The 15861-nt window shown below is 39.2% G+C and overlaps 1 protein-coding gene across 4 annotated transcripts in view; it reads right to left on the bottom strand.

The window, feature by feature from the left end:
- Positions 1–1759: 1759 nt before the first annotated feature.
- grik1a (glutamate receptor, ionotropic, kainate 1a) overlaps positions 1760–15861 on the bottom strand; it is a 34275-nt gene continuing 20173 nt past the window's right edge. For 2 of the 4 annotated variants that reach the window (XM_023962167.2, XM_023962169.2), the window contains 9 exons: positions 14195–14308; positions 12086–12289; positions 11500–11723; positions 10189–10307; positions 9177–9394; positions 8416–8641; positions 5544–5794; positions 5188–5357; positions 1760–2272 (listed from right to left, as the gene is read on the bottom strand). In XM_023962167.2, the coding sequence (XP_023817935.1) occupies positions 5232–5357; positions 5544–5794; positions 8416–8641; positions 9177–9394; positions 10189–10307; positions 11500–11723; positions 12086–12289; positions 14195–14308 (1482 nt within the window). In that variant the 3' untranslated portion in view covers positions 1760–2272; positions 5188–5231. The remainder of the gene's footprint in view (positions 2273–5187; positions 5358–5543; positions 5795–8415; positions 8642–9176; positions 9395–10188; positions 10308–11499; positions 11724–12085; positions 12290–14194; positions 14309–15861) is intronic. The other 2 variants (XM_023962166.2, XM_023962168.2) reach the window with 1 other exon arrangement.

Raw genomic sequence — 15861 nt, 5'->3', positions numbered from 1 at the left:
AAGACACGATCTAGTTTCTGAGTAAGGTTTAACCCCAAATGTCACTACAACTCCTGTTGTGGTGCAGAGAAACAATTTTGTGTGTTTGTGTGCAGGGGCTTCCATATAATTGGGATTTAGCCATCCTTTAAATCCTATTGATTTAAATTCCGCAGTGCGGCTGCTTTTTTTTTTTGAATTATTTTTCAACTGTTCCTATTGTTTTTTTTCAAAGATAATAGGATGAGGTGCGAGTGAAATTGTCTAGTATATTTTTAGCTAAGTTCACCAAATAGAGCCAAATGGAAGGCCATTCCACTATACCCTCAATCTGATCTGATCCAAGCCAAGCTGGGTTGTTCCCAGGATGGGAGACTGCCTCAAACCTACAGCTGATGTGAGTAACTCCAACCATATAGGGGTAGTTTCCCGGATCTTTTGCTCCCAAATCTGGACAAATGCAGAGTTGGATCAGGAAGGGCATCTCCCATGAATCTTTTTGCGGTGATTTACTTTTCAGGTATCCCCTACAGGGAGGAGCTGAAAGGAAAAACAAACATCAAACATATTTAAATAAGTTTTTCCGAAAAATCCACAAGGAGAAATTAACATAAAATTAATGGAAAATTAGCTAAATTAATGTACATTTTTCCCTACCTGATCACCTCCAGGTCTGTTTCAAGCCAATCTGTTAAGAATCTTTAGACTGACAGCTCTGCAGAGGATATTTCAATATAATCACTTGCACAAAGTGCCCTGAATTTCCACGACGGTGTGAAGAATCTTGATGCCTAGAAACTATTCCACCTCATGGATGGATCTGAATTGTACAGTGGTCAGGATTTGACGAGGCCTCTTGAAAAACTTAATTTTGTTTTTCTCAAGTGATCTAGAGCTGAACTTGCTGTATATTGTTGGGAACACTGACATGCTGCAGTACAAGACCAGAGAGATGAGAATTTTCTCTTTGTGATAAAAAAATAATAATTTAAACAATGTAATCTCTGTATAAACTGACTGATTATCTGGAATATTCAAGAGTGACAGTCAAAAAAATTAGGGCAGTACTCCAAAAGCCCTTTGACACAATCTATTGGTCACTTTAAGAGGAGATTATTCATTAAAAAAAAATTGGGCTTGTTTGAACAATATGGACTGATTGGTAATATTTGGAATAAAATGTTGAAAATGGCAATAAATAAAACTCATTCTGCTGTTTGTTTTTCTTTTTTACAGCACCTTGTAACAACGTTGGTGTAAATAAACTGATCTGAAAATTGGACTTATTGTCGTTTTTTTGTTTTTTTTGCCTTAAAAGGTCCACCGTATTCTGACAAAGCCACCTGCAAAGATGGACTTTAAATTGTAATATTATTTTAAATTAATGGTAAACTCACAAAGGAAATTAGGAAAGGCTGCAAGATATTCTCGTGACACTAAACACTTTCGTAGACACGGAAAACAACAATAACATCGAGCTGGACTGTGACCCAAGAGGACAAAGTTTGCTCTTTTTTGTGTAGAAGGAAATCTCCTTAGTCCGTTCTTTCTCGCTGCAGCACATCCTCATGAGACTGTGATTTGTGTGTCTACGCTGTTGCATTGCTAGAGGGGTAAAAAGCAGCAGGTGTGTTCCTGTCTTTCCTTAGATGTTACTATCTTTCATGGATGGCTCCAGTTGGCTTAGCAAACCACTCTGGAGCTGCTCTACGGGCTGCCAGAAGGCAACCGAAGACAGACTAACAGTAGTAAACAACAACAAAAACCGTCCTGAAGCAACTTTAAAAAAAAATGCAAAAGTCTTTTTATTCTGAATATCTGTGAAGTTGTGATACATTTACACAGTAGGGACATTTACTCCATAAAAGTTTGTTCAACTCGATTTTGCTAAAAATGCAGGGAAGTTGAGGTTAATGCTAAAAAAACCAAAGAAAATGTAGTCTTAACCTGCTGAATCACTAGATATGCTTATAGAACATTAGCCCTAAAATCTACAATACAGTGCTTTGTATTTGTAATATTAACCTACAGAAAAGGGAAGAGGGAAATACTTGATATCACTTTGATGGTCTAAAAACAATGTGTAAAACAATCAAAAGGCAGTCCATGTTGTTTGATCATGTGAGGCTCATGCACTGGAGTTTGTTTTTGTTCCTTTTTTCTTTGTGGGACACACGGGTCGACAGAAGATGCAAGCGGGCCTTTCTGCGGTGAAGGGTTGTGACCTCCACAGGATCCCTTGAGAACACTGCAGGGAGGAACCCTCATCCCTCATCACAGCACAAGACAGACACTGTCAAATAAAAAGACACACAAATAAAAGCTGCAGTGAAGAAACTGGAAAAATTGGAATCAAAATTTCAGTCAACAACACATCAAGCCATATATGAGCAGGATGCCTATTTAAAATATTATTAATAATAATAACTTCCTTTTTTTTACTAGAAAAGCAGAAACGGGTTTGTTTAATTGTTCTATTAAATTGGACATAACATTTACAACCTAAGACAAAAAGCAGTCCGTGACATCTTATGCTGAGCCTTTTAAAAGTGCTATTAGTGTGAGAAAAAATAAGAACCCATGTCCATTGAATGGGTAAATCAAAAGTTACTAAAATCCTCTGTTTTGTTTTTTATCATTTGTTTTAATGGAAAACAGGAAAACGTCAGCAGTGACCTTAAAGCCCCATTCCTATCACCAAGCGTTTCCAGTGCTCTGTTATTTATGAATATGAATTTTTTGGCTAAAATATAAAGACCTGTGTCATTTTCTAGGATACATTTTCAGAGTGGCAGGAGTTCATTAGAAATTCACCTCGTGGGCGGGACTGTTAGTCCGTCATCCATTAATTTACATGCTCTGCTGCTAGCTCACAGCCCCTCACACCCCCAACCCAACATTAGCGAACAATTAAAGTGGCTAGCAATATTGGAGTTATCCAGCCATACAGTTTTGAGCCAGATGCCAGCTCAAATAAGGAAAACAAAGATATACATGGATCTAGCCATCTACAAGTGCATGCATCAGAAGCAAATAGAGCAGGGAGCTTGTTGCCTGCCGATTGTAGCTTATGCATAAGAACTACCATCGAACTGCATTTTTTAATATGCTCCGGATTCACAATGGTCTGCATAAATAAATACTCAGCAATGCAATTTTGAGCTTACTTTTCTTTATATATGTCCTCCATTATCAGAAAAAGGCCACAAAAACATTTTAAAAACACCAAAAACATTATTTTCATTGGAGTGGGTCTTTAAAAAAGCAATTGGTACTATACAGCCACCTTGAAAAGGTTGTTTCATCATAACATGGAAGAAAGACAAAGAATTTCCAAAGGTAAAACAGCCACCAATCTTCACAAACGTTAACACCCTATCAAGTTTACCCCAAGGTCAAACGACAAAATGCTCTGACAAACTGACAAAACTCTCAGCATTTCACTCTATGTAAACAACACAGCCACATGATTTGGTTGCAAAGCTGCATTAAAAAAAATTCATCAGACAAGACATGACTTAAGTGGAAATGTCGGCATTTAAAACTTAATTAGATGAGACATATCCAAAGCACAGTGCACATAAGCATTTTCAAATCCAAAGATTTAACATCATTTGTTATGTTGGGTGAGCTGTGCAAAATATAAATTAACCCACACATTTTCATGAAAAATTATTCAATAAAAATATTCGGTCAGAAAAAACATACAAACATACAAAACAAAATTTATTTTTTTAAATTATGACTTTTAAGTCGTAAATTTACGAGAAAGAAAGTCATAACTGTTAAATTACGAGATTTTAGGTCTCGAGTTTTTATCTCGTTTATTTACGAGCTAAAACTCAGAAATTTACGAGATTTTAAGTCGTAAATTTACGAGAAAAAAGTCATAGGTTAACGAGGAAAAAACACCAAAGTTGTCTGTTTATCTGAGCATCGCTTGAAGATGAAAATGTGGAGCCTTTTCTGAAGCTTTATTTCCGGATAGGTTTAAAAAACAAAGAGATTCTGAACCTTTTGACGACTCAAAATCAGATTATTTTCAGTGGAGCCGGCTTTCCAGGATTCTGTGTCAGTAAAGCAGAGTTTCATCTGTAAAATAAGGAGCTCAGAGACACGTTTGGGTGTAGAAGACCGCTGCTGCCTTTATTTTCATTTTCATTCACACCCTGAAGTTTATTTGTCACCTTACGTCAGCAACCTGTCTTCGGAACACCAATACGGAAGTAAACAGTGTTACATAAGCCCCCTCCTCCAGATGAAACATCCGGTTTCAACATAAAACAATAAAGAGGAAGGAAAATAGTCTGTTATATTAGCATTAGAGCATTGAAAACGGCAAAAAGTGCTCCTCCTCAGACGGAATCACACAAACGTAGAGATCTTGTTTTTGGTGGAGGAAGAAAGAATTGAAGTGGACAGCTGCAGGGATACAGATGTCTTCATCAACGGGCTGCAGAGATCCTGAAAAACACCCATTCATAAATAAAACAGTAAATCGTAAATTAAACAAATGAGGTTCCAGACATTTGGAACGTTATCAATAAACGTTCAGCTCACCTGTTCAATTGTCTGCTCTGCTGTGTGCTGTGCGGTGTTCCCTTGCTGCTCACTTCCACTTTAGTCCCGTAAATTTACGAGAAAAAAATCATAAATTTACAACTTAAAATCTCGTCATTTTACTTTTTTTTTTTTGGGTGGCCCTGAAACTCCATCGTACAAACAGGTAAATGTTATGCAAAAAGTTTTAAGTAAAAGTAAAAAAATATACTTCTAATTTTCTTAACAGCTACTTTCTTTTTGAACTCAAAAGTGAGTGGAGACGGTTTTCTGCATTTTCCATGTATTGCATCAGGATTTTAGTTGTGTCTTTGTTTTATAATTGGTAAATTATGTAAAATCCTCCCCTTTGATGAACTATAACTAATTAAATAAGAGAAGTCCTGCTGCTTTTTTTCCTACAACTGCAGAAGCATAACTGCAACACAGCTATGAAGTTGGGTTTGAAGATATACAGACTTAAAACCAAATAAAAATATAAAAGTAAAACATTTCAAAACAATGGAAGAGTTAGGAAAAAACAGATTTTTGAAATAGGATTGAGGTCATAGAGGTTTTGGGACTGGGGAATACAAGAGGAGCAGATGAAAGTGTAGATTAATTGGGATCTCTCTTCAAAATGGGCAGACAGGATGTCTGGTTACAAACCTATTGGCTAGAGCGACACACAGACTGTGCATGAGCTGCCATGGCTATTCTGTGTCATCCCCGAGGAGCCTGCCGCTCTCCAGGTCATTAGATAAGGAGCTGCCAGAGGAGGAGGTTGAGCCGCGTCTCTGAAACTGACGGGACTGCACCCCATAAAAGAAACAAAAGGCCTGATGCACAGAAAAAAGGAATGGAGAAAAACATAAATGACTTTTTTTTTTAAATGTAGGTGAAAAAATAGGATGAAAAGCAAAGAAAGCAACTAAACAAAAAAGGTGAATATTGCTGTGGCAAAAACTACTTAGTAATTTACCAATGAGTTCTAATGATCCATACAAACAGCCTCCGTCACTTACCTCCTCTATGTCTGCGTTTCTGCGAGCCTTATAGATGAACTCTCCAATGGCAACAAAAACAGACAGCACCAGACCAGCAGCCAGGACAATGAAGATGCCACCAATGTTCTCCACGCCTAAAGCACTGGCTTCTTTGTTGTCCTCCTCTGGGCATCCGTTTCCTCTCCACCACTTCTCCTTCATCATGTGCAGCTTTCCCTCCTCCTGGAGCTGCAGGATGGCGATGGTGACTTTATCCCTGTACGGAGATCCTGAAAAAGACGACACTTGGGAAGATGAAAAACTTTAAACTGTTAAAGAAGTTCACCGTATCCATGACCCAGTTTTTCTGTTTGAAATCTTTCTGAAAGGAAAAAAGGAGGATTTGTATTTATGAGTTATGTACATGTAAACTAGAAGCCTTCAAAATACTTGTTGACGCAATTTTTTGTGTTTAGATATGTTAAGGCTTTTTGATTTTCAATCTCACTTTATTTTTTGGCTCAAACAATTTCCATGTCTAGTACTGTGAGTGCTCACGTGTGTTACAATTCATATATTGTGTTTGGATTTTTTTAAACTTTATTTTTACTTTCTTAATTTATGTCATGAGTTATTCTTTTTATCAAAGCTCCAACTGTGATTCATTTCTTTACCGCTTTTTATCTCATTTCTTTCCGAAAAACGTAGTCTCCCAAGTTTTTATTAAAGCTCTTAAAGACAGACTCCAATGAGGATTGTGTTTTGTGTGTTTTTAACATGTTATTGTGACATTTTTCTGATGATGGATGACATGACATGGGGCAGGCTTATTCCGCACCAACAGTCCCACAACTTAGAAACAAATTTCGAACTCCTTTGCAAAAACTATCTACTTGAAAAACAACAGAAGTTCTTTGATTTTGTCAAAAAACAAATCCAAATTAAAAGACCACTGGGTACGATTTTCAAATAGATCAAAAGATGATCAGAGCGGGTCTTTAACTTCACACATTAGACAATTGCTTAGTGCTAAGGTTTGACCTAAGAGAAAGGGCTTCTTGTCATTGGAGCATCAACAACAATATACTTTGATCTTTACCTTGCGTCATTTGTTCTCTCCAGGTATTATGAGTCGTTATAACTTAAGTATTTTTGTGTATTTCTAACAGGAAGCGCAGAGTCTAATGCCACAACAAACAGGCCTTTTACGTTTGGCCTGCCTCTACAAATAAAAAATAATGAATTCACTAATAAGTGCTTGAGTTCAATGGAAACACATTTGACATGTTTTATGTTTAAATGTAAATCAACTGCAACTGGCTTAAGTATTGTCAATGCATACATGTGGGATACATGCCTGACCTCGTTACAGTGTTAAAGCGTCCTAGGAAAAATTCATCTAAGAAAATATCTAAATCTTTTACTTTACTTTGTTTGCAGTTTACCCTTAATTGCACTATTAAAACTTTTGTCCTGTTATGTCTATGCATAACCATAACATAAACCATGGGGGAATTACACTCCTCAGCCTCCCTGGGAAAGTCTATGCCAGGGTACTGGAGAGGAGAGTCCGTCCGATAGTCGAACCTCAGATCCAGGAACAACAGTGCGGTTTCCGTCCTGGTCGTGGAACAGTGGACCAGCTCTACACCCTATCTAGGATGCTGGAGGGATTGTGGGAGTTCGCTCATCCAGTCCATATGTGTTTTGTGGATTTGGAGAAGGTGTTCAACCGCGTCCCCCATGGCATCCTGTGGGGGGTGCTCTGGGAGTATGGGGTCCGGGGAGCCTTACTGAGGGCTGTCCGGTCTCTGTATGACCGGAGTAGGAGTTTGGTTCGCATAGCCGGCAGTAAGTCAGACCTGTTCCCGGTCCACGTTGGACTCCGGCAGGGCTGCCCTTTATCACCGGTTCTGTTCACAGTTTTTATGGACAGAATTTCTGGGCGCAGCCAGGGGCCGGAAGGGATCTGGTTTGGGGACCGAAGGATTTCCTCTCTGCTTTTTGCAGATGATGTTGTCCTGTTGGCTTCATCGAACCGGGACCTCCAGCGTGCATTGGGGCGGTTTGCGGCCGAGTGTGAAGCGGCTGGGATGAGGGTCAGCACTGCTAAATCTGAGGCCATGGTCCTTGACCGGAGAAAGGTAGCTTGCCATCTCTCGGTGGGTGGAGTGTCCTTGCCCCAGGTGGAGGAGTTTAAATACCTTGGGGTCTTGTTCACGAGTGAGGGAAGATCGGAGCGTGAGATTGACAGGCGGATCGGAGCGGCGTCCGTAGTTATGCGGTCGCTCTATCGGTCCGTCGTGGTGAAGAGAGAGCTGAGCCGAATAGCAAAGCTCTCAATTTACCGGTCGATCTACGTTCCAGTACTCACCTATGGTCATGAGCTATGGGTCATGACCGAAAGAACGAGGTCCCGAATACAAGCGGCTGAAATGAGCTTCCTCCGTAGGGTGGCTGGGCGCTCCCTTAGAGATAGGGTGAGAAGCTCGGTCACCCGCGGGGAGCTCGGAGTAGAACCGCTTCTCCTCCACATCGAAAGGAGCCAGCTGAGGTGGCTCGGGCATCTAGTCCGGATGCCCCCTGGACGCCTCCCTGGAGAGGTGTTCCGGGCATGTCCCACTGGGCGGAGGCCCCGGGGAAGACCCAGGACACGCTGGAGAGACTACGTCTCTCGGCTGGCCTGGGAACACCTCGGGGTCCCCCCAGAGGAGCTGGAGGAAGTGGCTGGGGTGAGGGAAGTCTGGGCATCTCTGCTCAGTCTGCTGCCCCCGCGACCCGGTCCCGGATAAGCGGAGGAAGATGGATGGATGGATGGATGTCTATACAGATGAATATGTGTAGGCCTACTGTATTTGCAAACTTTTTTTTTTTTTTTACCAAATACAAGTCTCTATGTGGTTCCACTTACCAATTGGTGTTCCCACGCCATATCCCTTGGAGTCGATGAGACCTCCAATCTGTGTGAGGTTGCAGTTTCTCTGGCTGATGTATTCGATGCTGGTGGACTCCATCAGCATTGCGTAGTCTGTTGTCAAAACGCGCGTGATGCCTTCTTTGTTGTTTTTAACTAATGCTGTGTTCTTCCTGCTGCTCATGAAGGCCCACATCTTCTCATAGGTGGAAATCTTTGATTTCTGGAGATTCCATACAGACAAAGGTTGAATACATTTGCATGGAGACCATAACCTGGTGATGCTTTTGCCTACAAAATATGTACAGCCTTTATGTGTACACAAGTAGGTTCCAAGTGAAGTGATAGACTTGAGAGTCTAACATCAGGATGTGCGTGGGTGTTTGCTCTGTTATAGGAAAATGGGATGGCTGGGTTCTAAATCTCCTCCAGCTGATTCAATTTGCTGAAGGCATCAGCACACCCTGATTCTTCCATCAGGAAGCAGTTATCACTGGCTGCAATCTTGGAAGATAAAGTCCTGCATGAATCACCCCGCTGAGCCACAGGATGCAAGAGAGTTGACAAATGTGAGGCAAAGCAGTGACAGCCTTGCTTGGGGAAGGTCATGCCAAAAAAAAGCAAATTATGTTTAGAACTAGGTAATAAAAATGTAAAAAAAAAAGTTTGTTACTTTGTGCAAAAGAAGTAAATCAAGGAAATTTAAAACTCAGCCTTCTTGACATTTTTACTGTATTTCTGCAGGAGAACTGACCTACCTTAAAGAATGTCATAGTGGATCCATCTCTAACAGCACCATACTCAATTCTGCTCTGTTTAGCCAGGTCGTCTGCAGAGTCAATGGGAGCATCCATCCTCTCCACAGTAAGAAAGGCTGCCAAGTTGGCTGTATAAGATGAGATGATGATCAAAGTGAAGAACCACCAGATACCCCCTACTATACGAGTGGAAAGAGCCTTAGGCATCAGCTCAGAGCCTGGAAGCAAGACAAACAAATGGGAGAAAATAAAATAAAATAAAAGTTGTTGTTTTTTTAATGGAGGATTTGGAGAGCAAAAGAAGTAAATAATCCAGACTTGATAAAAGAGTGACTGACAGAAAATCTAAAATAAAATGTTTTTGAAATAAAGCAGTCTCTACAAGCAATTTATTTATCCCCCTTTTCATATCAAAAATGTTACCCCCCCCCCCCCCCCTTAAAAAAAGAGTCTAATAAACTTAATATCATTTTTAAAATGATTAAGTACTTAAAGCATGGGGGAAAAAAATCAGATTAAGAATCCATGTTTCTTTGTTTCTTTTGAGTAGAAGAATAGAATAATCAAACTTGGCCAGGCCAAGTCACAACTGCAGCAGACTGCATGCGTAACGTTTGGAATTGTCCCTCTTCATCTTATTTTGTGTGAACAGCTCTTCAAAGCAAAAGCGTTTCAGGGATTAGACAATTCCATACAGAATAGGAGACCTGCTGCAGGCATAATGACCGTTGCCATCCAATAAGCTTCTCACTTTAGAAGTTGTAAGGAACAACACAAAAAGTCTAAGATGACAAAATATAATTTTGTAAAATGCTTAAATCTGATGTTTAAGTAGCTACGTTTAGCTATAAATTAGTTTTTTATTGTGCATTCATGTGTTTGGCCAAATGATAATATAAAATGGTATTACATCCAGTTTTAACTTCACTTTTAACCAGAAGTTAGAAGTTCAGTTATTTGTGAAATGGAAAGAAACATGTCTAGTTTGCCATGACAATGCACGCTAAATCACCTTGTCGCATGAGAGCTCCAATACCAAACCAGAAACTGTTTAGTAAAGTGAAGTTGTTTTGTACTAGAGTTGAGGACGGATTGCATGGATGTGGGTTGTACCACTCGTATGGGGTAAACCTGCAACACATGAGTAAGAAACACACAAAAAAAACATCAAAAAGATGTATCTATCTACATCTTCCAGAGATACAATAAAAAATAGTGTCAGTTTCTGACAGAATATCAGTTTTTGTAGTTTCACTGATCTTTTTATGTTTTATCATGCTCAATTTTAAGACAAAAAATTATCTCTGACTTGTAAAAGGGATTTTACAGCCTTATGGTGCTTCTGTCTGCAATGTCTTGTTTGCATCACTGTATATGAGCCTTCAGAGGTCTAACATTTTATCCAAGAACACATGTACAAAAACAAGATGTGCTTTTTCTGATATTTTTGTTAATTCATTTACATTTATATGCGTTTATGATTGCGACAGTATAGGGTGCATAAAATTACTATAATGCACTGATCTATTCTAAACATCCCAACCTCTAATTAATTTTTTTTAAACCACAGTTTGTCTTTTGTTGTATTTTACCAAAGACTGATCAAAGATGAGCTCAGCAATAAATCCACCATAAAAAGCTGGCTGACAAACCAAAAGTAAGTGCCAAAAATCTAAGACAACTGGGCTTTTTCAAATGTAAATTTGTATCAGTGGAATAAATTGATGTAAGATCGAAAAATGCAATTTCTAAACAAATATAGCAAAATGTTTTTAAGAGCAGCGGTCCCCAACCCCCGGGCCGCGGTCCGGGACTGGTCCGGGGGTCATTTGGTACCGGGCCGCACAGTAAGAATAAATACCTTACATTACTTCCTTTTATTTATTTTTGAATCTGAAAGATGTTTTATTTAAAAAAAATTGCCAGATTCTCTGTTCCATCCGTCTATGTCACTCTTGACGCAGGCCAAGGCGCTCTTCTCTGTCCCGTGATAGGTTACCGCCAAAACAAAGCCCAGGAGCTAGCAAAATGAGTAAAAAAACAAACGTCTTTGACACCTCTGCGATGTACAATGTCATGCATGTCAAAATAAAAGCTCAGGGTTCATCTTGTCAGGTTTCTGGTCCTCCGTCATCATAACAATGTTGCAGTAATCGTCCACCTGCATCTTAAAGACCGGTCCGTTAAACTTTGTGTGATGTCATACCGGTCCGTGGCGTTAAAAAGGTTGGGGGCCACTGTTTTAGAGCAAAGTACAATATTTTGTACGAAATGCCTAAATCTTAATAATTACATTACTTAAACAGTTGTGCACAGCACTCACCTGGCAATTACAAAAAGAACACAGCTGACACCAGTGCAGGCTAACAGCACATACATCCAGATGTCTGGAGACAGAGGATTCAGAAAGGAAAACACGCCTGGATTGGTCCCGTTTGGCTTCCGGTACAGAATGCTGATGCCTAAGGTCATGAAGGGCTTGGAGAAGTCAATCACTTTCTCTCTGACATATGTAATGGTGAGGGGAGCCACAGCGAGGTCTGCAACCTGGGAAAAGAATACCGTTTAAGATGTTTTTTAAATGTAGCATTAACTGTGTAAAACGTATGGTGCACAACAAATCTAATGAATGATTAAAATTCGGTGTTTTCTTTAAGGACACGTTGAAAATGCAAAATCCTCATAATACATTAAAGTTAGACTTGCATTAAGTGTTCTAAATATGCTACATCATTTGTAATAGTAAGTCTGCAGAAAGGATTGACTATGATCTGTAAACTCACTTGCTGATAGTATTTTGAACATTTATCATCACAGTACCACATTGTGATTTTTATCAGTGTTCATTTAACAAAAGGGCACAAAAACATGTTCTGGCCTATTGTATATTCCGGGATATATTTGCTTACGTGCTCAATCAGCTCCCGCACCATCCCGTTCCACTCTCCCTTGTCATTTTGAGCTCCATATTTCCCATCACCAACCAGTCTGACTTCATACGTAAAACCCAAGATGTTTGAGAGCTCTTTCAAAAGATCCATGCAGTAGCCTTCATAGCGATCGTTCCCAACAAGCTCCTTATCTGATTTCCTAACCATTACATATGGATTTTCCTGCAAACATAAAAAAAAAGTTTTTTGACAGAACAGAAACTTATTTGAACTGTTGTAGAAAAGAATCTGTTGAAATGTCATTGGAGACACATAGTCAGTTGTCCTAATTTATTTGATCCTCAATCTGAATTTACATGCTATTTAATTGTGAAGATATCTAGTGTTTCCCAGATTAACCATTTTGTTTTAATATTTGTCAAATAAAAATTGTACTTTAAAATAAAAATATTACAAGTTTAAATTTGCTTAAATGTGTTTTCATATAAAAAAAATTGCTCCTGGCTGTGTTTTTCTCCTTCGTTCCCTTTAATGCAAATATTTCCTGGATATTTTATCTTCCACCACCTACTCTGCTTAGAGACCCACTCCAACGAAACTCGTGTTTTTTGTGTTTTTGACATCTTCTTGTGGCATTTTGCTACTGATGGACTACATCAGTGCTTCTCAAATAGTGGGGCGCGCCCCCAGGGGGGGGCACGAAGCGATGCCAGGGGGGGCGCGCGGTGGTGGCGGTTTTAGGCACAGGTTTGTCCGGTGCGCAAATTTAACGTGGGGGCAGCGGTGACAGCGGCTCAGTGCTTGGAAAATAATCTGGTCCACTATTCGGTTCCTATTGTCTGTTCTGTCTGTCCGCGGCTGCGCGAGTGAGAACGAAAGGGGAGGGGTGGTGTGGGCCCTGTCTGCCAGGGGAATCGGGGCACGCGGACCACTGCTACCGCTGCCTGTTGCCCAAGATCACCGCTGCCCTTAGATTCCTAAGCTCATGCTAACAATGTCATTCTTTATGAACTATTGTAGACATTTTGATGACGTGTCTTTATTTTCCATCCATGTTTTCTTTGTCTGCCTGTGGTTTAGTTAGTGTCAGACAGACATAAAGACAGCAGGTAATGCAGGAAAACAGCTGCACTTTTATGAGATCAGAAATAAACAATCCGTCATTTAGAAAAAAAAAATCAGCACGTTTTTACCTATTTCTTCAGACTAAAAACGTTAAATATATTGGTGCTGCTGTGTTAATGTTTCAGATCAATTTAGATTTAATATTATTTTTTGATTGAATTATTTTTTTCAGCATCAAATGGTTCAGTTGGTCAAAATGTTTCTAGTTTAAATAAGGAATGACAGATTTTTTTTATTTCAGGTACTTTCAGCTTCTTTTCTGTTTTAGACTAGAACAGGGTTTCTGTGGCTAAATAAAGTTAATATTTGTTGAAAGTGGATTTATTTTGCTTTTTTCTTTTGTTAGTGTTAAAAGATACAATTTTAGGTATACAAATTTTATAGATACTGACCTGATGTATTGTCACCGCGCGAGTGTGTCTGTGTGTGTGTGTGGGGGGGGGGGGGGTTATGGGGGGGGGGGGGGGGTCGGGGGGGGGGCGCGAAACATTTTCTTTTCCTAGGGGGGGCCTGGCAAAAAATAATTGAGAAGCACTGGACTACATATATCAAGAAAATTAAGTTCAAAATTGCATTTTTAAGTATTTATTTATTCAAATCGTGACTCGAGGACAGACAAAAAATGCTGTTTGAAAAAAATAATATTTATGACATAAGGTCTCTGCTCCCTGCAACAGTTGAATTCAATTCAATTTTATTTATATAGCCCAATATTTACAACAATAGTCATCTCAATGCAATGGGCTCCATACAAGTAATTGTGTAATAAACATGAATTATAAAGAACATGAAAGTTAAGGGGGGAGGAGTTTCTCTGCACCCACAGTTCCGCCCTCAACTCAGAGGCAAATTTCTCATAAAGTACTGCCGAAACTATGTCTACGAAAGAAAAGAAAAATTTTCAGGTTAAAAACAGCATAGTCATATTTAAAAGACCACTGGGAAGATTTTTAAAATAGCTCAAAAGATGATCAGAGCAGGTCTTTTAAATTTCCTCCTCACCAGTATGGTGGTGACAATGAGAGTCCTGTTAGCCAGAGAGTCTGTCACATTGCTATTCTTGTCTCGGTTGCTCTCTATCAGAGTCATCCCCTTGTATGAATTCCATATGGCAACCTGGAAAGACAAACAGAGATTCAAATAACTGAATCACACTCCCTGCTTTTATCATAAGAAGTCACATATGTGTGTGTAGACATGTATTTTTTTTTTTTTATAAAAAATTCTTACAAAGAAAATGAGCCTAAATGCAACAGAATCACACCAGCAAAGAAAACATAAATGAAGGAGAAAAGAGAGAGAGGGGGGGGGGGGGGGGGGGGGGTCGGGAACACATGGTTTTTTCCCCCAGACTATCTTAGTGAGTCTGAATAAAGCTTCCTGCTTTGCTTGACCATGCGCTTAATCCCAACAGTTATGAGATTAGAAAAGGCGTCTGGCAGCTGGATTTTGACCTTAAACTCCCATCACTGTTTCAAAGCAAAGCTCAGATAAGCTTATGGCAACGATGCATGAAGTTAAGCGTATTAACTCATTAAGCTTCACTGTTAATACAACTAAACTAAGAAAAAAACTTTATTCCCTGCCAATTTGCTTAACAGAATTTTAGTTTCACCAAACAAAGGTCTGTAGAAGAAAATTAGTCCAAAAAGCACAGATCTACAACCTTTTTTAAAAAAATAAAAAGAAGTGCAAGAGTAAATACAGTAATGGTGATTTTTTTTAATACGTTCAAAAAAACTGTGGCAAACAACAAAATTCTAAACTTAATATGTGCTTTTATTGTGGTAGTCTACATAACTATCAATTATTATGTTTTATCTAGTGAGCTTTATGTAGTGTGCTTTTGTACCAGCAAAGGTTGCCAACATTTTTTTTTTTTGCAGTATTGGATCTTACCTGTCTTTTTTTTAAGCATATCTTTCGAAAGTCCCTTTCTTTTTCTTCTACAACCATTATCTACTTCTACTATTACAATGTTTCCTAAACAAAAGCTTCTTATTATTCTCCATACAATCCTGTCCTCTGCATCCTCGGTCACATCCTCCTTGGCCACACAAACCCCCCTCATGTTCTCCTTTAATATAAACATGAAGATGTGTGCCAATGTCCATAGCAATGTGCTATATTATGTTTTTATTTTTCTGTAGCCTGGCTTTTTAAAAAAAAAAAAACATGCACCCACATTGTTGAGAGTCACATACATATGTGATGTTCCTTCATTCAGGTCCACCCTAAGCCTCAGCATGTGCAGTTTCTCAATGTTTGGGTCAGGGCTTGGGAGAGGTCTCCTGACTCTACCAACATTGTTGAGATAATGTCATCACGTGAGCCGCCGTCCCCTCGTCGCTTTATCAATAAAGAGTAATCGATCCCTTTTAAAGGTTGTTACTTCCTCTGACAAGTAAACTTTTGTAGACAGTTGCTCTTCTATGCCACTCCATATAAAAGATGGTGGTATTTCCCAAAGGCAAATGAAATTCAATTTTGAGTCAAACCTCTTCTGGTTTTTTGATGGTTAATACAGTTCTAATTTTGGCATTATATATATATATATATATATATATATATATACATGTGTTTTTTTTTAACGAGTAATAGGGCGCTTTGTTTCACAAATTACTACACCCTTGTAGGTCATAGGTCATCTTTTTGGCTGACATGGTTTT

Source organism: Oryzias latipes, chromosome 14 (assembly GCF_053564925.1).
Source record: "Oryzias latipes strain Hd-rR chromosome 14, Olatipes_Hd-rR_3.1".
NCBI lineage: Eukaryota > Metazoa > Chordata > Actinopteri > Beloniformes > Adrianichthyidae > Oryzias > Oryzias latipes.
This window is presented reverse-complemented; position numbering and strand designations above follow the sequence as displayed.